Here is a 25,455-nt window from a genome sequence, read left to right on the forward strand (position 1 = left end):
TTCAAGGATACTTATAGCAAGGTCCTACCTAAATCACGGTGCGACAAAGGGATTTCCGTAGGCTGGTCATGGCGCTGGGAGCCGATTTCGCGGTCTTTTTGTGGTGTGTGTCCCCCCCCCCCCCATGCTGATTGGGTGAGGGGGGCTGGTAGCCCTGCCCCTCACCACTGATTGGCCAAGAGGCTGATCACTCATCTTCAGACTGCAGCATTGGCTTCTTAAAAGATGGCACTGAAACCCTTTCACTTCCCAGACTGGCGCCTTCGCTGAGCCTGAGTCTCAAAACCACACGCTCCGTGGCTGCAGGGACTGCCGCGCTTTCTTTGTAGTCCAGTCAGCTTTCAATTTTGGGAGGGAATGCAGGAAACACCATTTTTCACAACAGTTGTGGAAACTGCTGTTTTGTGCAGTTCCCGCAAGTCATGAAACCGCGATATAAGGGAGCCCCTTTTCTTGGAATTGAATATGGGGCAGTGGGGGCAGGCAGCTGCTGTCTGCTCCTCTCCCGTGGCCTTGGGCCCCCGCTGCCCCTCGATGTCCCCCCCAAACTGCTGCTACAGGGCCAGGCTGGGGCGGAGGGAAGAGGCAGGCTAGCACCCAAGGCTGAAGGTGGGGGTGGAAGCGGTGCAAAGGGGGCAGGAGCCTGAGTCTGAGGGAGGATAGGCGTAAGAGGAGGGTAAGCAGTGGGGACAAGCAGCAGGGGGCAAGCTGCCTGCCCCCCACCCACCTGCCCCATCGTGTGCCACCCACTACCTGGCCTACTACCTGACCCCCACCACCTGCCCCCCTCACCACCCCTCCACCGTGAAGGGAACGAATAAAAGATGAACCTCCAATAATTAGATGGAAAGTTCTAACAAATATATACATTTTCTACATCTAGCATCTAATTATTGGGGGTCGTCTTCAACTCGGGGTCATCTTGGGTTTCGGTAAAAGCGGCGTGCCAAAATAGCTCCCTGCCCTGTGTGAATACACTTCATCCCCTATCAGACCCCCAATTTTGCCTGGTTTTGTTTTGCTTTTGAGCTGGTTCCAGTTAAGCCAAGAAGGACACTCGTATTCAGAGCGTCCACATCAGGAGTAAGACGGGTCAAACCTTAAGTAGCCATCGATTGCCTGAAGGACGGTTGCAAAGAGGATGGAGCTGGGCTGTTCTCAGCGGGGGCAGATGACAGGACAAGGAGCAATGGGCTCAAGCTACAGCAAGGGAAGTTGAGGTTGGATATTAGGAAAAACTTTTTCAATAGGAGGGGAGTAAAGCACTGGAACAGATTACCCAGAGAGGTAGTGGAGTCTCCATCTTCAGAGGCTTTTAAGACCCAGCTGGACAAAGCCTTGGCTGGGATGATGTAGTTGGGGCTGGACCTGCTTGGAGCAGGGGGTTGCACTAGATGTGACCTCCTGAGGTCCCTGCCAACCTGAATTTTCCATGATTCTGTGATTTTATAACCACACTGGTATAACTGGTATGATTTGCCAGTGTGGAAGGCTCTAAATCCTACACAAGAACGATTTATGCGCTCCTGAAATGCAATCACCGGAGGGATGGGAGGTAAGAGCTGTTCCTTGTCACAACAATGCACAATCCAATGCTCAACTGGAATATGGCCAAGACATTGAAACGAATGCCAAACCATTTACAAAATGGGCCATGGGATTTTTAATAGCAGGAACAACCAGGGCCTCAGTTGTACGCCTCATCTGAAAGAACAATTCATTTCCAATAACCCTCTGTGCGATCGCAGCAAATTGTTCGCCAGAAATGAGGAGCTGCAGCCAAGAAAGCCCCAACAATGCTTGTGAATCCATCTGGTATTCGGCATAAGCGTGACCACAGTCACTGGGCTGCTGATACAAAGGAAAAACCCAATGACAAGAAAAAAACACTTCCCAATCTGAACTCAATGGGATCCAGTGCAAGACGCTCCTAAGTGCCCTTGGAGCAGGATTCAATGGATGTCGAGTTATGAAAATTGCACTTCTAGCCCCTTTGCCACCAAAGCAGGGATGGAAATGTGAAATGCCCCCTTTCTAGGACAACGCCGGCTCTCCCTGCGACAACGCTTAGCTCTTAGGCAGCTCGTTTCAGCCAGAGATCTCAGAGCGCTCTCCAAGCAATTATCCTGACCCCTATTTTACAGATGGAAAACTGCCAGCGAAGTCACTTGCCCTAAGTAGCCTAGCAAGTTGGCAACAGGGCCCGGGGCTTTTCTTTTGCTTTGGAGCATTAAAGAGAGGAGGCAGAACAAAAGGACGCTCTCTAGCCAGGAGCCATCAGAAATCTCTCATTCCTCAGGCCGAGCGGAGTCACAGGTGAAGCCCTACGCAGTGATGAGTGGACTCCGATGCAGTTGCTAAGCTCAAGGAAAGGAGAGGGCCATAGCCACGGCAGTCTCAATCTGCTGGAAACGGGTTGAGGAGAGACTTCTTGGGACACGACTTAGAAGCTGGCTGTTAAACAAATGGGTTTTCCGAGGACATTTCCAAACCACCCGAGGAGACACTCACACCGTCCCGTTAGGGGTTCAAGGAATGTTCCTCATACTGTTATGAATCGAGGGATAATTTTACCCATCACTGAAATGCAGTCATGTCTGGGGTGCAGCAACAGCCAGTCATGCTAGTGTTCCCGGGGTTACTTAAGATTGCAAAACTAGCCTTTACACGAGAACTACCTCACCAGCTGAACCTGTAGAGCATCTTATGTACCAGGAGATATTACTGTGTCCAGGAATTTAGGAAAGCACTAATGCTACCACTCCTGTCCTTGTGAAAATGAGATGGCACAGTCCAGGAGCTGCTGCTATGGTTTATCTGGGTAGACCTCTGCAGACAGAGGAGTGATGTCTACTAAGCTGCCCACGTTGCTTTGCGTTTTCATTTACAAAATGGCCATGGGATTTTTAACAGCAGCAAGGACCAGGGCGGTTTCAACGAGGCCAACCCGTGGCCAAGCCGGACTCGCCTTACCATGTTGGTTCTGAGATGGGAGGGCTTGCAAAGCTGCAAAAGCATAACCCTTTGTTCTTTGGAGAAGTTTGGGTCTGGGTCTCCCAGCTTGAAGCCATCTCCAAAAGGCCCAAAGCAGAGAGGGGAAACAGGCAGGTGGCCCACATACAGCATCATCTTTGGAGCACGATACAATTCATCCTGTATATCGTACCTGGCATTGGCCCCACGTACCCCTACAAAGCCTCAGGATGTTCTCGCTCGCCCCTCAGACCCAGCATCCCCACAGACACCTCGATTCAGACCGAACTTGTCGAGCAGGGGACGGAGGCGAACTCCCGTTTATTGAACCGGTTCAATCAGCTGAACAATTTGTGCAGCTGCAAATCCCATCCTTACCTCTTTAGGCATCTCCCTTGGGAAGAAGAAATACGGGATGGCGGATAGGGCCACGAGGCTGGCTGCAACCAGGAAGCCAAGCCACCAGGCGCCAACCCACCGGGGATCCTGGTTGGTGAGCTGGATTTCCTCTGCAATACAAAAAGATAAAAACGGGGTAGAAACACAGATAACGAGGAGGGCTAAAGGACCTAACTGTCCTGCCACCTTCTACATCACAAGGTGACAGCAAGTGGTTTGCATTGGATGTTGCTATCCGGACCTAACTGGGTAGGTTCACGCAGAGGCTCCCAGACTGTGGTCCACGGATCAGCGGAGGGTCATGCTGTACCCGTTAGTGGTCCAGGAAAAGCCGCCTTATACAAGACTTTAGCTTTTCCTTGTTTTCCACCTGCTAACCAGTAATAAAAGCAGCGATAGCCTCAAAAATACGGTTCCAGTATTGAACTGCCAATAAGCAGTTGGTGCAGGGATATTATGCGACTGCAAGTGGGAAAGGAGGTGCCCGTTACGACGACCTCGATTAAAGACTGATCCAACTTCTGCAAAAAGTCAGGAGCGCCTGCTCAAGTGCATCACACCAAGGTCCCGAGTAACACGACAGTGGGGGAAACCCTTTCTTAAGAAATTGTGCAATCTCCACCCCTGGATATTTTCAGGAGCAGGTTGGACAGACACGTGCTGGGTTGGTCGAGTCAGGGATGATCCTGCCTTGAGCAGAGGGCTGCATTAGATGACCTCACGAGGTCCCTTCCAGCCCTGCTTCCCTATGATGCTAAGATCTGGGCGAGGATTGTGTGTGGGTAAATGTTGTTTTCGGTGCCAGACTTTAGACACACAGATTTGATTATTCTAGCTCTAAAGACTTGGCCTCTCTCTCGTAGCAATGCAGGAGCTGAACCCAGGTGTCCTGCCTTGCAGGATACTGCTCCAACAATGGCATAACACTCCCTTTCCAACATGTAGACCCATATGCACCAGTTTGATTAAAATCCTTTGGTAACTCCCATTCTTTGCTCCCCCTTCTGCTTTTCCCTCCAGCTTTAATGACCCCTGTCTCTCCAGCTGCCTGACCAGAGACAGTATTTGGAATATTTCCCCCTTTCCTTTGCAGTAGTAACAGCACCTGCCAAAGACAGCACGCGCTGCGGTGAGGGCATAAATAATAACACAAGGCATTCAGAAGCCAGAATGCAAACTTCTGAATGGGATAATTTCTAACCAACAAGTATTTCTAAGTATCATGGGAGTCCTGTGATTAGACACGGTTCTACTTATAAAAGGATAAGTCAGATCTCCTACATGCCTTTGCTTTACTGTGCCAGCTAGCTATTACAGTACAGAACATGATTCAAATATGGGATCTCTCATAACAGACTGGAGCATCTCATCCAGTGGAGGCCAACCTTTTTGGCAGGGGTGCCACACATTAGCCCCGCAACCTCCCTCTGTGCCACTCTGACCCCCTTCCCCTGGCAAAGCTGCTGCTCTGCTTTCTGTTCCCTGCCCAGTCTGCTGCTCTGCTTTCTGCTCCCTGCCCTGTGCTTCCTCCCTGATCTGCCTCTCTGCTTTCTGCCCTACGCTGTGCTGCCTGTCCCCTCCTCCGTCCACCACATGCCCATGCCACAGGTTGGCCACCCCTAACTCAGATCACGTAAGCATGGTCTGCAGACTTTTTGGATAGGAGACTCCAAGCCTGCTAATTACTGGCCCGACTCTTCCTCCTCCCAAGGTTGAACATCCTGGAGTTATCGGCCGAGGATCTTTTGGGGTAGAATAAACGGAAAGCTCTGTCTCCTCTGCATGGGCACAGACAACCCCGGTGTCCTTGCTCCAAATCTCCCTTCTCTCCTTGCATGTGAGCTGCTGCTTGTCCGTTGGCTGCTGCCCTTATCCCAGAGGTGGGTGCATTTCTTTGATATGAGGTGTCTGTAGCTCGTGAAGAACTTGAGAGTCCATCAGTGCAAAAACTGGTATATAAAGGTAACGCATTTAATAGAGAGGCATTTCTCAGGTAGGATGGTTTCTGCCTGGGCTCTGAGGCAATAAAAATGGAAGCAAAAAAAAAAGGCAGGGGGGTGGGATTGTGCTTGAAAAGCACCATTGATCCCTCCCTTCAGGATTTAGCTTTTGATGTCTCTCCAGTGACACCGATGAAGCAGGATCCAGTTAAAGCAGCTGCGGGCTGAGGAAAGTCTATGCAGTGTTATTATGGGAGCCTGGAAGTAACTGCAGAAGATGTCTCCTGCTCCAGGGGCATCCAATAAAAAGGTGTAAAGGTTTTGGACCGGCAGCTCCACCCCACATAACACCCCGACCTGTCGGGGGGCTGAGACTGCCCGAGACTCTGGAGACCTTCCACGGGGGTGTCGTTTTGGGTACCACCTACCCCTGAATGCTGAATATTCATAAGGCCGTGGCAGCTGCTCATCTCATTGGTTCCTCTAGCAGTTCCCTGCTTTCTTGTCCTCTCCTACTGGTTGATTGGGCGATCCCTCTCCTTGGGCCTAGCGACATGGGTTCAGCTCTTCCTTCCCCTCCTTTTTCACACGGTCTCACCCACAGATATGCCATGCACCAGCAGTAGCCGCTCCAAAGGCAGGGAGCAGAGATGGCAGGGACACTGGACTACAAATAATGGTCCAAGGGGAATAGAAAGTGAGAGTCTTGGCTAGACTGTGCTTGTGTCAAGCTAGCTTTCACGCCATCATTCAGGGTGCCCCTTTCTTGTAGGGCCGGTCGAGCTTGCAGGACTTTCCATGCCGTTGCAATTCCAGACACTCCACCTGCAGCCTTTTTGGCTACGAGCATCCCTGAAGAACGGGTCGGCGGACAAGACAGACTAGACGCACACGACTGCTTGCAGCATGGTACAGCCGGTACCCGTCGCTGCATCGTGTGCCCACAGGTCTCGACGAAGCAGCGGTGCTGTCGTGCCTGTTCTTGAAGCGGGCGATACGGCTGAATTCCTGCTCTCGCTCCAAAGGGACGTTGGGGTGGCAGGATAAGAGGACCAGCCCGCAGGACTGACAAAGGCACAACTGCTGTCGAGATTGGTAAGAGAAAAAGGGAGAGACCTGACTAACAAGTACCGGGGGAAGCACCTGGCTACGGTTCTTGTCAACCCTTGTAGAAAGACAGCTCAGAAATCCAAGCGTGGGCCCCCGGCTTGACAAACGCAGAAGTGCTGAGAGCAAGGCCTCCCCATGTGCACAGCTCTTATCTATTTAACGAATGGCTCTGACTCATCGAGCCAAGCTAGACTTGGAGCCTACCCAAGAAAGTTTGTTAATCCTAAAGCATCTCCATGAACATGTGTGCCGCACAGTCAGCGGGGTCTCAGACGACTCCTTCCCTGAAGCGAGCAGCCTCAAACCAACCTGGGCCTTAGAGGCAATCCTAGACACCCTCTTTTGTGCAGCACTGCCAGAGAAAGGGGAGCTATGATCTTAACAGAGGCATCAGGATTCATTTTCAAAGGGCAGGAGGGGTGTGCAATCTCTCCAGATGGCATGCAGTGCCTAAGGCTGCCAGACAGATGATCCTGGCTGTGTGCATGGGAGATGCTGACCACGCAGTTGTTACTGCACGATCATTTAGTACTTGCATACCCAAGCACTAAATGGCTGTGTGGTAGCCCCCCCGTACGACTTCTTGGTGATGCTGACTGTGCAGTAGCTCGTTACTGCTGCACAGTAGCGTCGGGTCACGGCTCATGCCATGCAATGCTAATGCACAGTAGTAACGAGGTACTGCGCAGTAAGTATCTCATGTGGATGTGGCCCCTGGAAAGCTAAGGCTCAGGACAGAAGATATTGGAAAATGAAGGCTAAGGACAGACAATACTGGAACTCCTGGAAGCATCCTAAATCCAGGTGAGAAAGTGTCTCATGAAACCCATGCTACCAATGCACCAAAATGCCAGAAACAAAAGGAAGAGCCAAGATCTCTTATATTTCTAGCACGAACGATCCACTTCTCATCCCACTCCCCGGACGTTGATGCCGTCTGCTCTTAGTGCTGGGGAGCGTCTCTCAGCCGTGTTTTCCCAAAGAGCAGGAATTGTGCAAGGTGTGTGTGTATTCCTAGCTCTGAAAAATCCTCTTCTGTTTTCAGGCAAGGATGATGTAACTTCTCAAGCCCAGACAGCTTCTCACGAGCTGCAGCGCAGGTCCCAGGGAGCCTGCCAGGCCCGCGACTGGAGACTGGCAAGGTTTGCAGCTTTTCATCTGCAGCCCAGCTTCCCCTCGGGCTGCTTTTCCTTGGGACGGCAGCTTTGCTCTCGCTCTGGGTTTTCCGCAGCCCCCACCCTGCTGCGCTTGCAGGGCGACTGGCAGGCAGGGCTGTTTCCGTCGGGATGCAGCGTCGTCACGCGTCCCCGCTTGCTGAAGCGATCGCACGTTTTGCCCTTGCTGACACGTCCCTGTGCTGTCCGATATTCCTTGTGCTGACAGGCTCCCGGCCAGCTCTCTTACAGGAAAGCTCTGAAGGGCGATCCCCGTGCCTTTCTTCCCCTCCTGTTTTTCCTCCTCTCTCTGCTTTCCCCCTCTTTTACCCATCTTTTCCTTCCCTTCGGTCTTCCTGTTACCTAGGGCAAGGCTGCTTTTGACCTTGGCTTCTTAGGTGACTTAAGAGCTCAGTCCTCAAGCCGTGCACAGAAGTTGCAGGTCTTTCTGCAACGGGACCGTAGCAATGCAGGCGTGTGTGTTTTTGAGGCGGCATGGGCAAAACCTGGGATTTCTGCAATGGCCCTGCTTAGTGAGACTGCCTCCATATTAGCCTGTGACCTGAAGAGTCAGACAGGAAAACCCATGTCTTGGGGAATTACACTGCCGCGCTTACTGTACCTGCTCGAGATCAATGAACCCAGGCCGCGTCTTGCAGAGTGATTACAGGAAGCCTCATTAAAGCATTTGGGAAACAACAGCTATGAAGTGTGTCAGCAGACAGAGAGGAAGCCGGGCTTTGCTTCACTTGACATCATGTCTTGTAAGCAGCATCGTGGGACGCTTCAAATCCTTTCTGCCTCTTTGGCATGAGATTGCTGGCCCGCAGCTCTTGAGATAACATCGCCTTAAGTAACAAGGGAGTTCCCGTCCTTCCCAACTCAAATGTACACCTGTTTCTCTTTCACTCTCATCCGCCCATACTCATGCAATGCGCGGCGAGCTTTGGACGCCGTCTCAACTCACCTTTGGAAAGCTTGTCAAAGTCCACGTAGAAACGCAACATAGCCGATCCCAACATGAATGCTACCCCGGGGCCAATGACAGTCACAGCAAAGAGGATCCCTGCAAGAGAAAAGAGAGGTTTCCATCCAGAAGGGTGTTCAGGTTTGGAAAGAACAGCACATCGGGGCCAGGAGGTGTGCTAACACAGGCACTGGCCAGGCTAGATAAGACTCCTGCTCCATTTGCTTATAGGTCACCCTTTGCAACAAGAGCTCAGGGCAGCTTAAAATAAGAGAACAGAACAATGTAAAAAACAGGAGAGTGATCAGAGAGCAAAGCCACTTAAAAGGGAACTAGAATATCAACCTAAAACAGAGACCCCCTGAATAATATCTCAGCCTGACTGTTTGCTAGATGTCTGCCCAAGTTGGAAGGCCTTACAGTGCTTCCAAAAGATGTCCAGGCTCAGGCTCTGGTGGGTCTCAAGAGGAAGGGAGATCCAGAGCCAAGCAGCAGCTGCCAAGAACAACCACCTCAATTTATGCCACATGAACTTGGTGGCCTGACAGCACTTCCAGGAGGGTATCTAGCCCCGTACCTTGTCCCTGACAGCGGCCAGTTCCAGATGTTAGGAGAGAAAACCCAGGTGCAGCCAGATATGCTTCCCCCATTAGATCATATCTGTTTTTAATATTTAGAGACCGGTTTAAATCCTAGACTCATAGAAAATGAGGGTTGAAGGGACCTCAGGAGGTCACATCTAGTCCAACCTTCTGCTCAAAGCAGGACCAGCCCCAACTACATCATCCCAGCCAGGGCTCTGTTGAGCCGGGTCTTCAAAATCTCCAAGAATGGACATACCACCACCCCTCTGGGTAACCTGTTCCAGTGCTTTACTCCCCTCCTATTGAAAACGTTTTTCCTAATATCCAACCTCAACTTCCCTTGCTGCAGCCTGAGCCCATTGCTCCTTGTCCTGTCATCTGCCCCCACTGAGGACAGTCCAGCTCCAGCCTCTTTGCACCCCCTGCAGGGAGGTGAAGGTGGCTATTCAATCCCCACCCCCTCAGTCTTCTCGTCTGCAGGCAAAATCCACCCGGCTCCCTCCTCCTCTCTTCACCAGTCCTGTCCCCCCGTTCCTGAACCATTTCCGTTGCCCTCCACTGGACTCTCTTCAATTTATCCACATCATTTCTGTAGTGGGGGCCACAGCTGGACACAGGACTCCAGATGTGGCCTCCCCATTGCAGAATAGAGGGGAATAACGTGAGATGTAATAATCTCCCAAATCAAGAGTTACAATTCATTATAATTCAGTGTTGTACTCTGTACAAATGCCCAATCTGTGCTTGGCTCTCGATGATTTTGTGTAGCAGTGAGTTTCACAGTTTAATTATGGGCCAAATGAAAAAAAGTGCCCTTCCATCAGGGTTGACTTTCATTTGAATTGGCCATCCCTTGCTCAGGCACTATGGGAGTCTTATCTGCCTCTTCTAACTGATTTATTAGTTTATATACTTTTCTATGTCTCCTTTCTAAGGCCAACAAGACTAATCTTCAGTCTGTCTTTACTGGAGAGTTTTTGCAGACCCTCGATCATTCTTGTCACTCGTTTCTGCACCTGTTGCTACCTCTCTCACACGCTGGGGAACATGTAGTGACAAAAGGGACTCCTGGTGAAAGAAATCCTTCACACTCAAAAAAGTCAGTCGAGACGTAGGCTGGCACTGCTCACCTTAACACATGGGTCATGCCTTTTCAATAAGTCACTCTCATAACTTAGTTTATTGCCTCTCCTTCATCTTGCACCAGGAAGCTCTCTCATGAGAAGTACTGATAAAATGAACAAACACACCTAAAAACCAATTCTCTTCTGCATTTATTCCTTTCAGACTCAGTTCCAGGAACTTCCAGCACTTACTGGAATTAGTCTGCCGTAGGTAAAAATAAATGCACTTGAAGTCTAAAGACCTGTTCTTGCAAACCTCCTGCTGAGCTGACCCCTCGCCCCGAGGCCCCTGCTGGTTCCCTCTCTTGCTCTGCTGGGACTCATTTTTAGTCCTACCTAAATAGAGAGGGGAGTTTCTCTCGCTGGCAAAATCATCAATGTAAGAGATGCCGAAGGGCTGGATGGGGACCACTCCGATGCCCAGCAAAGCCTGCCCGAGAAACATAATTAGCAGGACCATTCGGTTTTCCTTTTCCATGTGTGGTGCGCAGGTCTCATCGTCGGGAAGCCCGTTGTTCCCCAAAGCATCAGGCTGACAGATATCCGTCTTATTGCTGAAGAAACCTGCAGAAGCAAATGAAACACCCCTGAACGCTCCTGGCTGCCAGCACCGGGCAACTGCTGGCGACACAGCTGTGAGAGATGCCGCATAGACTGAAGGCCGCTCTTTATCCCTTTGTAACACTTAGGTATAGCTGTGAATAGGGGGTAATCAAGAGGCCCCATGGGGGAACTGAGGCCAGGTCTACGCAGCGAATGTATTCAAGCATCCTGTGCTGCTCCACCTGGCGACCTCCTAAACCGAATGCGGTGCACAGCACTGGGGACAGGCTATGGGGCATGGTCATAGGAGGATTAATTCCTCCCCATGCTCCCCAGAGCATGATGTTTAGCTTTCCCAAGCACCTTCCTTTCCTTGTACCCCTGCCCAGGTGCCCAGCCCAATGGGGTGCAGGAGGACGGGCTGTGCCTACAGGATGTCCTGATGGTCCCCGGAAAGGAGGCCACTGAGCACGTCCCACCCACCCATTCCTGCTGTCAACAGCCAAACTAGGAAATGCAATGGTGAAGTCGTCCTGGGGAAGTCCTCACAGCTATTCCCATGACCTCTGTCTCAGGGATATTTGAGAAGCACCCCTGCAGCAGCGTCCACCCCGACTTTGCCAGGGTTGGCATGTGCCAGGTCAGTGGGGCACAGTCAAGGATGCTTCTCCTTGGAAGACGTGGTGGAGACATCCCCATTTCCTTCTCCTTCCACCCCAAGTACAGAAGTGGAGAAGTCCTTCAGGCTGCCCACAATCCTGCAGTCTGGAAACTGGTTCTTGAAGGCTCTCCATAGCCATATACCATTTACAAAACTAAAACAATGGGCTACCTCCTGCTTTCAGTAACCCCTCGCCTCCCCAGGGAACAAGGGAGGTTGCATGACTTGTACGGACAGAAGAATTTGCTATCAAAATCCAAATCTCTCACCTATTCAGTAGTAACCAGCAGAAAAAAGTAGCATGCACCTCCATGTACATCAAATGAACATGAGGCCTTAATTTAACAGCTATATATGAACAAACCTAAGCAAGCCAATCAGCAACGCAACACAGACACATTAGCTGGGTTATGAAAAATAATTATGATACAAAATATGGCATGAAACCAAGCCGACACTGCTGATAAGACCGGCAGCTATCGTGTTTTGGAAAATTCAAGGGATAAAAATCAAATCCAATTAAAGCATCTGATTTCATTTATCCTGGCTTTGATGGAGTTACTCTGGACTGTAATAGAGATAAAAAAAATGATACGGATATCATAAGCTACTAGTCATAAAATAATAATAGATTTATCTTGAAATAAGATTTCAATCCCTATAATTAAGAAATAAGGGGGGGGGGAATAAAACTCAAAGCATAATCTCTACTGCAGCAGGATCAGGAGGTTTTGGTTTATCACAGGCAGACGACTGGAAACGCTGCGCGCAAAGGTGCGTCTGAACCCGCGGCTGTACTTCGCGCATCTTGGCCATTTCCAGATTCTGCCGCACCCTGGGAAGATGCTTGCAATGAAGAGAGATAAAACACTCATTTCTTGCCCGATAAAAGGCCCTTGCCCAGGAAGGGGCAGATCAAGGGTAGAGGTTCCTCCTGACCCTGATGGGGTTTGACCCCTTATTTTTCACTTTCCAAGAGCATGTCTTGGCAAGGCTGAAGGCAATCCCCATCCCTCCTGATGACACTGGCCCGCTGAGCAGAAAGGGATGCATGGGCTGCAGGCCAAAAAGGTGCCTGACCCTGTAGCCTAGCAAGGAGGGACCCGCCGTAAGAGAGCAGGAGTGCCCTGATCCCCACCTTAAGGGACCTGTTTACAGCCCAGAGAGTAGTCAAATCGCCAGGGCCATTAAACCCATCTCTGCTGGGCCCAACAAGTCAACTCCTTACTGCCAGCTGGGCTGTCCATACGGTGCTAATCATACATTAAATAGTCAATATGCAGCCTCTCTTGGTCAATATTCGCCTCTTGGGGCCAATACATTTTAACCATCAGAAAACTAAAATTCAGCAAGTGCCTTCTTGGTATCAGTCTCTAACCCCTTATGCTTTTCAGGCAAGGATTCTCCGTGAACAGCGCTCTTGCTTCCCCTAATCCGTAAGGGGGACAGATATCTAGAGTACCTACTGGCAACGGACTTGTCATATTTGTAGGGCTCGGTTATGAAGTGAGGAATCGAGATGAGCAACCCGGCCAGGGAAACCAGGAGAGCGCCGCAGCCTATGAAGCGGGGCCTGTGCACTCGGCTTCCAAAGTAGCTCACGAAGACGATCAGCAACGTGTTTCCAACCTGCAGCAAGAGACAGATCGAGAAGCTGCTTACGTATTACCCGGGACGCGCACAAGTACAGGGAGACTTGCACGATTGGATGATGAAGAGACATTTGAATAAAGCAAGCATCACCTACCTCGTTGAAGGAAGCCAGCAATCCTGACGTTTGGCTGGACATGCCATACCGCTTCTCGATGGTGGAAATGGAGCTCTTCAGATAGCCGGAGAGGGAGAGCTGGAAGAGCTGCAGGAGCCCATGGCAGAACACAAAGAGCTGCAAAGACAAGCGATAATCCAGTCAAGGTGTTTAGGTTACGAACTGACATTGCATTTGTCCCTGGACAAGTTGTCTCTGTGCTTGCCCCTGAACAACAATGCCCCGGGACTGGCGTGTACCCACATCGCTGTTCGAATCGGAGTTCAGCGCGTGGCTGAATGCCCTGCTGCTTTTCTGCCATTGATTCTGTGATACAATCCCAGGACAACTGTTCAGATGCACTTTGTGATGTCCCGGGATAAACCATTAGTACCGCTTAACCCGTGAGCCTGTTAAGGATTTCTCCTGGGACAACAGGCATGACTGCACTTTGTCCTGGCATAAAATGGTTTCTCCCAGGACAAATGCAATGTCTGTGTGCAGCCTTATTGCTACGAACAACTGTAACAGAAACAAAAAAAATATTTCATTTCTATTTAAAAAAAAAAAAAAAAGTGAGAGAGAGACAGCAGAGTCATCAAGTATAAGGGACCGGCTTTGAAGTAGTTAGGGTGGGATTCGGTCATATTTACTGTGGACATTGCTGGAAAAATGAGCCATAATGCCAATCCCCAGATACTGTTTCACCCAGGGCAGTTGGAGCACAGCCTTCCCACACTACATACCATGCCCTGATCTGTACCCTAAGAAACCTTTATATAATTCAAGTCACCCAGGCCATTAAACCCATCTCTGCTGGGACTAACAAGCCAACTAGTTAGTCAGCTGGGCTGAAGTGGGTGGCTTTTATTCATGGGACCTTGAGTTCACCCCCGATGGGACATGGCCAAGGTGTGCTGAGTTTGACCTGGGTGTTAAGTTCGGGAAACGTCCATACTTTTTCCTCCTGTCGCCGTGAGCCATCCTGTCACCCAAGACGGTAATGAAAACCTGAGATGCGGTTACAAACACTCCTCCAGACTCACCAAATGCCTTCTTTATAGGCAGGAAGCTGGAAAAGCCTTGAGTCATTCTTTTTCTCCCCTCCGTGTTAGGCAACGGCATGAGACAGAGGCCTTGCCAAATAACCTGGGAACAAGCTTAACGTGCTCAACATTTCCAAAGAGACCTTTTAATAATCTAGTAGCCACATAATTAATCCCTTCACCCCCCAGAGGCCCCTCCACAATGTAGGTCCCCACAGGTCCCGATTTATGGACACAGGAATAACATGCAGTGAAATGTCTGGCTAGAGGTAAGAGATGACTTCAAGGGGCTGCTGGCAGCAGAATTTGCCTCCATTTGAGCCAGCAGTATGCCCGTGTTGCCAAGAAGGCTACCGGCATCCTGGGCTGCATTGGTAGGAGCGTTGCAGGCAGGTCGAGGGAAGTGATTATTCCCTTTATTCAGCGCTGGGGAAGCCACATCTGCAGTGCTGTGTCCAGCTGTGGGCTCCCCACTACAGAAAGGATGTGGACACGTTGGAGAGAGTCCAGCAAAAATGGTTGGGGGCTGGGGGACAGGACTTGTGAGGAGAGGCTGAGGGAACTGGGCTGATTGAGTCTGCAGAAGAGAAGACCGAGGGGGATTGAATAGCAGCCTTCACCTCCCTGCAGGGGGGTGCAAAGAAGACGGAGCTGGACTCGTCTCAGCTGGGGCAGATGACAGGACAAGGAGCAATGGGCTCAAGCTGCAGGAAGGGAAACTGAGGTTGGATATCAGGAAGAAACTTTCTCACTAGGAGGGTGGTGAAGCACTGGCACAGGTTACCCGGAGAGGTGGTACAGTCTCCATCCTTGGAGGTTTTGAAGACTTGGGTAGACAAAGCCTTGGCTGGGATGATGTAGTCGGGGCTGGTCCTGCCCTGAGCAGGGGGTTGGACTGGATGTGACCTCCTGAGGTCCCTTCAACCTTCATTTTCTATGGTTCGATGTTTTTAATGCTGAAGCAACACATGAGCTAGTAACAGACCCTTTGAACATAACTGTTTCAAAGCACTTTGCAAGGCCCCAGAGCATCCTGAGACCAGAGTGTAACACGTCAGGAGTGTCAAACATAGGACCTGTGAAGCATCACCCAGTCCTACAGTGGCCATCATAGAGGACAGTCTGGTTGTTCTCTATCCTCTATTGATACAAAACCAGACGCCTTTATGGCCTCTATTTTTCTCCTAAAGAGAAACAGAGGACATAAAGTTGTCGGGTTTCATATCAATACAGGACAGAGGACAACCGGACTGTCCTCTATGATGGCCACCCTACCCAGTCCACAGGTGGCTCATTTTATGGTCACTCTTTTCTCTTCCAAGCTTTTAAAAATCCTCTAACCTAATCAGGGATGTAGTTGGTAGCCGTGTGCAAAAATGAAGTTTATGTCCTACATATGGGGACTTTTTACCAACTTTCCCTGAGCCTGAGGAAGGGTGTGTGAGTCCAAAAGCTTGCAGAAAAATACATTTTTTTTCTATTTCTGTTGGTCTAATAAAAGGTAGCATCTCTGAACCAAGGGTTCTAGATTTTTGCATTTCTAACCTAAGGAAGCACTTTTTCCTATGGGCCAAGAAGAAACAAAAAAAGAGGTTACTAGTGTCATTTTTTTAACAGTGACAAGGCACTCCAGTGTTATCATCAGGAGGGCCAAGCCATGGCCTATATTGAGAAAAAATTGGATCATATAGCAGAGAAAGACCTCTGCCCTGACAAGGGAACAGACAAGCTGTACATACTGTATTGAATGATCCAAGTATTATAGTGGTGTGGGGAATAGAAGAATCTGCCCCAAACTGACTCATAAACCCTTTCCCATTTTCAGGACTGTCTGTGTTCAAGTATCAACAGGCCCTTGAGAGTAAGTGCCGCATCTTAGGAAGGAAGCAACAAATTGGCAGAAATAATAAACCACCCTTTAGAGGACATGGATCCTTGCCACTGTGATAAATAGGGTGGAGCACAGACTCTTACCAAGTGGCAAGGGAAATGAATGAGGAGTCATCATTGCAAACATGGTGCAATCCCCTTGCTTCGGTGCAGCTAGTTTCACCGACGTGTGGGAGGAAGAGGCTAAAGGACCGTGACTTCTCAGCTCCCAGTGGTGGCGGATGACAGAACAAGGAGCAATGGTCTCAAGCTACAGCAAGGGAAGTTTGGGTTGGATAGCAGTACCCTCATGAGCAGGGTGGTGAAGCACTGGAACGGGCTATCCAGAGAGGCAGTGGAGTCTCCATCCTTGGAGGTTTTGAAGCCCTGGCTAGACAAAGCCTTGGCTGGGATGATGTAGTTGGGGCTGGTCCTGCTTGGAGCAGGGGGTTGGACTGGATGTGACCTCCTGAGCTCCCTTCCACCCTCATTCTCTACATTTCTATGACCAAAGTTTGTTGCAAGAGCATGAACTGGGTCATGCCGTTTGCACACATTAAATCCCTGAAGTGCAATACATTACATCCCAACCCTCAATTTGTCATCTTTAGACCCCAGTGCATGCGGGGTGGGGGAAGGGAGACAACTCTCATTTAAGCATCTTAGTGAAGACGAGCTTTTCTTCGTGGCTGCAAGGGACAGGACTAGGAGCAACGGCCTCAAGCTGCAGCAGGGGAAACTGAGGCTGGAGACGAGGAGGAACTTTCCAACTGAGGGTGGCCAGGCACTGGAAGAGGTGCCTAGAGAAACTGGGGAATCTCCATCCTCAGAAGTTTTACAAACCAGACTGGACAGACACATTTTACAAACCAGACCGGACAGACGCGTGGCTGGGATGGTTTCATCGCGGAGGATCCTGCCTTGAGCAGGGAGGCAGACTAGATGACTTTGCGGTCCCTTCCTGTCCTACTTGCTTATGATCCTTCACCATGCTGACCTTTTGAATAGCTACGCACGCTCCTCAAGGCACCTAGATAGAGTGATGCATTTTATACTGCAATTCCTTGCATTTATAGAGAGCATTGGAGCTTGTAGCCCTTTACAAACTCAAGTCCACTACGCCACTCATTACCCCATGAGGCAGGCATTGAATTGGGCAACAGACACAGGTATAAGGATGGAGAAAAACGATTCAAGGCCATGCAGGCAGTAAGAAGCAGGGTGGGGAATGCAGCAAGGGTATCTTGGCTGAAAAAAGGGACCTGAAAAGCTTCTCTGTAGTTCCACTCTCCTTTTGGTGCTGTTAAAAAGGTAGGTGGAAAACCCTCTCACTGACTGCTGCTCCAAAAGGCAGGCACCAAGTGTCAGCGTTCGCCAGGAAAGTGTCTATCATGCTGCCCACAAGCTGCTTCCTTGCTGCTCAGGAATGTGCTGCTGAAACGAAGAACCAGCTGCCACAGATATTCTCCCCCTGGGTCTGTGATAAAAGCCTGTAGGCTGGCCTGTGCTGAGAGACAGGAAGAGATGAGCACCGCTCGTGTTCCCGTTAAATCAACAGTGCCTGCTTGTGATTATCACCGGGGCTAAGCCACATGCAAACTCATTGATATAAAGGGCTAGAAACGTTTCCCGTTAACTCCAAAACAGCGATGCAGAGCACACTGACAGCTCAGCGGAGGGGGTGGGGGGAGCAGGAAGTACTGCTGGGGAAGGTGTCCCTCCCCAGGGACATTTATGATAAATACCAGACACAATCGGGTACATTCCACATTTTTTTTTAAATTCCCTTCCCAAGTATGTCAGTTAGCCGTAAGGAATCATTCATTCCTCCTCGGCAAGGACCTGACTCAGTGGGACCCTGAGATGGGTGGGTCAGAGGCTGGGAAATCATCCCCACTCAGTCACTTTAGCAGCAGCATTTTTAGTGCTTTGGCTCTGATTTCTGAGCTGTGCCCTGCAAAGCAAACGTACCAGCTTGCATCTTGCACAGAAGCACAAGAAGCAGTTTCTGGCCCTGGGGCAACAGCAGCAGGTTGGGTTGGTAGTGGAGACCAGGCTGGTGGCAGTGACTGGCAACCATTCTTATAGCCCCCCAAAATCAACCCCTGGGCCTGATGCCCAGATCACCCAGCCCTAGCTATGCTACTGGTCTTGCAACCGTTGGTGGGAAAATAGGCAGAGCTCTCGCCCTTCACCTGTGCGGCCTGGCAGTATCAAGCCCAACAATATCCAGGCTTAATATATTTGTCACTGGCTTCTGTCCCAATGCCTACAAAGGCTGCGTGTGACCTCAGGGCAGCCCTGAAAGCGAACTTTGACAGCCAGGCAAAGGCAGGATATAGGGAGCTATTAAAAAGTTCTGCAAAATTTGACTTCTGAACCACAGCAACTTGCTCGTTATCATCTGAGTTACTCAGACAAATATCCGGCCTCTGGGCTGATGCCTGGGAGGGACGACAGGAAGGAGGGCGTGAAAGCCCATGAAACCGGTCTTCAGAATATACGAAACAGGGCAAAAATATTTGAACAGAAGGAATCACGCTGTAATTGCAGCCTCAGATTTTCTCTGTGCAGCATCTGGACAAGTCCAGCCCATGCCCCACTGCACACCTCGTTCGTTCAAAGGTCCTATTAATTACAGCGTGACCCACAACGGACAATACGTCTTTGCTGCCAAACAGGCTACAGGGCAGTCGCTGCTTACTTCCTTTTTCCAGACAGGAAAATTGCTACCAAGACACAAGCAGCAATTCCTCATTACATTGACCTTCCCACAACCCCTTTCCACCGCTTTGGAGACTCTTCAAAGCACTTTCTACAGGCTCATGAATCAACCCTCACAACACCCTTGTCTTTCCAGGTGGAGAACCAGAGGCAGAGAGGACCAGACCCAAATTGCTCTAGCAGGTATTTCCACTTGACGCTGAGCAAGGGTGTCAAACATACGGTTTATGGGTCGGATGCTGTCCGCAGAGCCACTCTATCTGGCCTGCCGGGCTACCACCAGACAACTGGACATTGAAGGTGTGCCAGGAGTGGCCTGCTGTAACCCCAGTTGCCCTCCTGCCCCTTTGCCCATTGCCTTATCTCCTTGGCCACTGGCAGTGGATCCACGTTCCAGGGAACAAGGTGAATTTGGCGTCCCTGACCGATAGCAAGCCAGGACCCTGAACTGCCACTCCTCCTTCGAGCTCGGGCATCTGACTCAGGGCAGCAAATTAGGCCCCTCCGTCCGATTAGGATGTGGAGCACCCAGACGGGCAGTGCTCACCTGGCCACGGCGTGCAACACGCGCTGACGGTATTGAGGGGAGTGCAAAGCACAGCACTACCCGGGGCTAGTCTCAAGCACAAGGGAAAGGACATGGCTAAAGCAAGGGACAGTCCCCGGGCTGGTTTCACATTTTACAGTCAACAGCAATTGGTTAAAACCCAGAATTCACCCTGGAGGCAGGGACTTGAACCCAGGCTTTCTCCTTTTCCGGGGGAATGCCCTTGTGGCTACAGAGGCCTGGCTCGTCTGCAGCCTCACAGAAAAACAGCTCTCCCAAGAAGTGGGAAATTTGGGGTTGAATCCCTCAGGCTGAGGAAGGACCAGATCCCACGTCTCCCGCTTCCTGCTCCAATGCCATCACCACTAGACTCGTGAGCAAGCAGTAGGCAACAGCACCACAACAATGCCATTTAAGAGTGGCTTTGGGCTGAATCTCAGGCTGTCAAGTGTTACCTGTTCACAGTCAAGCCTGATGGCTCCAATGCTGAAGTTTTAGGCATCTCCCAGCTCCATCTGGGATCATAGCCGAGACTGGAGGGGAGTTAGGCAGGCGAGTTTTCATTGTGGATTGCTCCTGAGTGGGACTGCAAGTCTCAGTCTAGATGCTACAGACCTTTCCAGACCAAACGGGAGGTGCCAAAGATCCTAGCCACATACACGGTTTTGTGGCCACCGGAGTGGGCTTTATCTGCATCAGCTTGGAGGACTAAACTCTGCCTAAATCTCATTTCAGTCCAATTTTCGATTTGGCTCGGGAAAGTATGCCACTTGTACAAGGGAAAGTGCAGCAGAGCGAGAAACAAGACTGTGGGTAACAGAACTGGAAGGGACTCTGAATCATCCAGCACAGTCCTCTGCAGCTCCAGGCAACCAAGGAATAAACGTTTCATCCAAAGAAGTCCACAAGAGCAGCCCTTCCAGGCCCTCCCATGCCAAAGCCAACACATTGTGGCAAGCTTAGGCTCTTTAGAGCAAAGAACAGAGCTTCAGAGAGCTCCTAGAAGACAGCAAATGAAACCAAAAGCACCCCCACAGCCTTAGGTGCTTGCCACGAAGGTCGTACGGGAGGTAAAGTATGTCCGGATGAACCAAGAAAGTGCAGCATGCCCCACGCTACAGAGGAAGGCAAAAAAGCCTAAGGAAAAGTTATTTCATGATGGCAAATATGGCCACTGGTTTAATCCTGAGCATGTGGGCAAGACCTACCAGATACTGGGAGCACCAGTGTATCCTGGCCTGGTAGAGGCCGACTCGCAGAGGGCATGTCTACACGTGCATTAATGTGCCTTTTCTAATGCGCATTAAATTTAGTACCTCCAACGTGAGGTACTAAATTAATGTACATTTGGTTGTGCTAAAGCATGAGTTTTTAATGACGCTTAATGCACAGTAGAGTATTTTACTGTGCATTACCGTAATGTCACAGTTTTTTTAGGTGATGCTTTAATGCACAGCAAAACAGTCTACCGAGCATTAAGATGCATGGGTAAATGTGTCTAGTGGTTTTCAGAAGAAAGTCAATACCAGAAAAGAAGAAGAAAAGAAAAGAAGAAGAAATGTAAACTAGAAGGAAAGGAACGGAAAAAAGAAAAGAGTGGAAAAAATCCCTCTGAGATATAAGAACTGAGACAATTTGTCAGGATTATTGAAAGTGATCCGGGATTTGGGGTGCTTCAGACATTTCAGCTTCATACACTTCTAAGGCGCCTGATCTTCAGAAAGTACTGGGCACCAGTCCTCTGCAAATCAGGCCCCGAAGTTGATCCTGGTTAAGAATCCAAATTAACTAGTCACTATGGAAGCTATTTGCCATGGTGTCCAGCCCTGTGCTGCAGCCGAAAGACCCCCTACCGCCCATCTTCAACATCGCCACGTTCATGGAAGCAATTAAAAAAAACAGCCTACCTAAGCAGGCTCGGTGTACTCTGTCTGATAGCTGCCGTTGCAAAGTGTAATGGCAAATCCTCCTGTTTGTGCAGGTGCGACCCTATCCATTCCAATGGAAAAGCTGCTGTGCACCCCAGAGAAGACTTTTGCCCCTAACATTTAAATACAGCAGCTCTCGGCCTCATTAAAACTTGAGGCTCTGCCTTGTTAGAGTCAAGGTCCCCTTTGGGAAATGCCAGCTCTTGGTTTTCACTTGTTTCGTGACTATGAAGAGATAAGGGAGCTTGTACACGCTATGCATTGCCTAGATATGTGTTGCAAAGAGCTCAGAAAGCCCACGCAAGAATGGTTTTGACACGCTGGATTCCTGTTAAAACCAGGGCTAGGTCTTGCTGCCATTGAAATCATCTGGAATTTTGCCATAGACTCCAGGAAAGATCCTTATTTATGTATGCGGGCATACTGTGAGCGTTCGAGGCAGAAGTCACTAAGTGTTTTAACGACTTTAGTCTGGGAAGCATTCCCCGGAAGGACTGCTTGAGTCAAGTTTTTGAGTTACGTTTTGACATCCGGCAATTATTACTTGGGCCTCATTATTTCAGAAGTCAAGGAGGCTGGTTCAGCTGCTGGGGGCAGGCAAAGAAACTGTCAGATCTGTCTGCAGGGGATCGGTCTGCTTCTAAAACTGCATCCTGGTAAGTGAAGTCGAACCTTGATTTCAAAACCGGAAAGGGCGACCAAACTCTCCGAGACCTCCCCTGCAGAGTCCCCACCCCGCCACATGCACAAATCCACACGGTAGCTCTGATAATCTATTCTTACAGCCGTCCAGCTTGGTACGCTGCAGCCTCGGCCAGAGAGATTCCCGACAAACCCATCGTTTCCTCTCTGACAAAGAACAATCTCTCAGGGAGGGCCAGGTGGGCAAATGTCTTTTGAAGCCTTGCCAAGCCTCTAGGAGCAGACTCTGCATTTATTTGCAAAGAGGGTTTGCTTGCTTGGAGTCCGGGCTGCTTTGTTCATCCTTTATGCGGCACATGGGATTAGGAAATGGGACGGGCAACAGCTCATGCCTCTTTCTCTCTTGCAGACTGTGGAGTTGGCTTTAGCACTGGTGAGAGGTGCTAGGTCAGCCACCGGAGACAAGTACAAGCTTCTCCTTCTTGCTCGGACGACGTGCTTCGATTCCAGGCGTGTAATAACGTGGCTGGGCACCTGGGTATGGGGGTCACGCACAGAAGTATCCACTTCTAGTTGTCGTCAGCCGTTGTTTTCCTGCCCCTTCCCCAAGTCGGCGCCTGACGCCCCACTCACCTGCCCTAAGTACACCACTGCTCAATCCAAACTTGGAGGGATCTGCTCTAGGGACAAGAAGAAAACCCAGTGCTCCCATGACATCAGCCACTGGTCTCTGCTAAGTTTACCAGCGAGGAGGCTAAGTGTGACCTGTTTGGCCTGAAAGAGTCACGAGGAAGACTTCTTTGTGAATTTCTTGTCTCGGAAGAGGAAGAGACAAGCCGATCCTGCCTGCAGGATGGCAGCTTTCCAGGCCGACTGGTGCTCGGCACGCATCTGTCATGCTCAGACTGTTGTTTCTGTCAAGAGACTACAAACTATTTACAGTACATGCTATTTTAGAAGCAGCATCATAGAAAAATGTTAAACTTTGCTGTGTTTTCGCATGAAGAAAAAGCATGGCTCGAAAATCTGCCCTTGTGGCGACATCACAGGATCACGGTTAGGCAATCCATGCTTTATTCTTAGCTCTCTCACAGATTTCCCGTGAAATTATGTTTCAAGTTACGAGTTCCCACTTCCATGGCTGCAAAATGGAGACAATCTTTCCTATGGCAGAAGGGACTGAGGGCAAAATTCACTAACTTTTATAAAATAATTTGAGATGCATAGAATCAGAGAAACACAGAAAATTAGGGCTGAAGGGACCCTAACAGATCATTTCAAAATGCAAAACCTTAGTATTGGACAGGGCAATGCCTGCTTTATTCCAGGAATTTTAAATCAATACCTTAGTTACATAATATTGCTCCATAACCTAGTCAAATGATCTATCTACAAAAGGCCAGATGATTGACTTCACACTATACCAAGTCCCTGAACCTAGTAATAAGGACACACGAGGAGGAAGCCAACAGTACTACTGTCCAACTGTATGACTGCACTGTTTGTCAAAAGGTCTAAGTGCTTCACAAATATTAAAAAAAAAGAAAGACAAATCAAACCTCATAACCCTGATACTATCAGGTAGTAAATATTATTGGAAGCAACTTCAGCAATTGATAAAGAGGTTCCAAGGCTCAGACAGGTTAAAGACTTGATCCTTCAAAGAGTTGAGCAGATGCTTACCTTTGGGTGCATCTACACGAGACTCTAAAAGTGCAGTAAACTAATTCTACTGCGCATTAGTGCATCACGGGGAAAGCCATGCCGATGTGCAGTACAATTATTCTTCTGCACATAAGTATCACCCAAAAGATGCACGCCAGTGCTAAGGTGCAGTAGCACCAATTACAGCGCATTAAGTTAGTACCTGTTATTACAGGTACGGGGTTCCCTGGATTTATGCTATAAATGCATTCCAGGAAAACGGTGCATGACTCGAATTCGCATAAAGGAAACCCACTTTACAATGCAACAAATCAGGATACGTTCCAAGACCTCGACCGTACTAACCCCCAGGCCCATTTCTACCACTGTTACAAGACAGTTTTGGTACTCGCCAACAGCAGACAGTGCACACAAGCACAGGGCACTATCGTAATGGGGATGGCAACTACAGAAACACGTGTCGCAGACAAGGAGCGAGGAGCACAGATCCACACGGGAGGCTATATTTTGGTGCGTGTCCCTCCCACAGTGCACCGCACACAGCAGCTGACTGCAGGCTTCTACCATACCGATTGTATAAGAGTGAATTTACCTTGCTTATAACAAATTTTTGGTATAAAAAGTGTCATTGCATAAGAGCGAATCCACACATACAGAACGCACATAAAGGGAGGGAAACCTGTATTAAACTTAATGCCCCATAATTATGGCATGTTAATGCACGTGTAGATGTGCTCTTTAAGGACATAAGTAGTTTGACTGGACTCCACAGGACCTTAGTCTTTACAGGATGCGCGTCTAAATGACTTGCCCAAGGTCACAACGAGAAGCCAACAGGCAGAGTAAGAAATGTGGACTTCCACCCCTCTTTTCTAAACATTAAGTGAGACTTTCACGGTTAAGGTGACCTCGCCATACTTCCTCTGTAACTTTTCTTTGATGTGATAATAAAAATGCAGAGAGGAAAAGAATAGCAGTTTCAACAGACATTTTTTGCTGCAAGTTTACTAGGCAATATTATGCCATAATTGATTCATTTTTCATCTATGAATCTCCCCAGAGATACAATAATATTGCAGTGCTGTCAAAAGCTTATTGTGTAGGCTGTATTTTGAAAAAATCCCCAAAGCTGCACCCTTGTTAATAAGGCAAAAACACTTTCAATCTTGCTTTAGACACGCAGAGGACGGGTGATACAACTTGAATGTTACTCTACGACTTCAGTGGTACCGCTTCAACTAACACCAGTGTCTGATCTGGCCCATATGCAGCATGCCCTTGACCTAAAGCCCTTTGAAGTCAGGGGCAGTCTTCCCGATAAGTTCAACAGACCTCGACAAATAACCATTTTTCCACAGGGTACCGGCACAGCAAAGTACTCTGTACCTGTCAACTTATCTTGTTCAAACAAGAGAACTATACAAATCAATATTAATGAGAGAAATAACAGCTATTGCAGAAGGCAGGAATTGTCATTCCAGAACAATCCAACAGCCTAGCTAAGGCAGGGTTGTACCTTGCAGTGATAAATGGCAAATGTGTCAGAAGCAGGCATAGCATTTCCAAAATGCAGCTATTCAGGGAATGCTGAGCATTAGTCTAAAGTTGCGCCTGACGCAGGCTGGTGATTAACTTTTGGCCTGAATCATAACGGACAATACCTCTCCTTATTTTTGTTCTACCTAGTGTAACTGCAGACACTATTCTCATTAATACAGCCATTTCTGGTTTGGAAATGTACCGGGCCAATAATATCCTAGGGCTGCAGAGTCTAATTATTGTGGTGTGATTTCTTATGCAAGAACGCAGGTTAGATTTGTACCTTATCGATT

The 25,455-nt window shown here is 49.3% G+C and overlaps 1 protein-coding gene across 3 annotated transcripts in view; it reads right to left on the reverse strand.

Moving 5' to 3' along the window:
- The window catches only part of SLCO2B1 (solute carrier organic anion transporter family member 2B1), a 146,141-nt gene that overhangs the window by 61,956 nt on the left and 58,730 nt on the right, over positions 1–25,455 (reverse strand). For all 3 annotated transcript variants that reach the window (XM_059723151.1, XM_059723145.1, XM_006262689.4), the window contains exons 3-7: positions 13,203–13,340; positions 12,922–13,084; positions 10,588–10,815; positions 8,544–8,642; positions 3,352–3,482 (exon numbers count right to left, since the gene is read on the reverse strand). In XM_059723151.1, the coding sequence (XP_059579134.1) occupies positions 3,352–3,482; positions 8,544–8,642; positions 10,588–10,815; positions 12,922–13,084; positions 13,203–13,340 (759 nt within the window). The remainder of the gene's footprint in view (positions 1–3,351; positions 3,483–8,543; positions 8,643–10,587; positions 10,816–12,921; positions 13,085–13,202; positions 13,341–25,455) is intronic.

The sequence above is a fragment of the Alligator mississippiensis genome, chromosome 1, assembly GCF_030867095.1.
Source record: "Alligator mississippiensis isolate rAllMis1 chromosome 1, rAllMis1, whole genome shotgun sequence".
NCBI classification, from domain to species: Eukaryota; Metazoa; Chordata; order Crocodylia; family Alligatoridae; genus Alligator; species Alligator mississippiensis.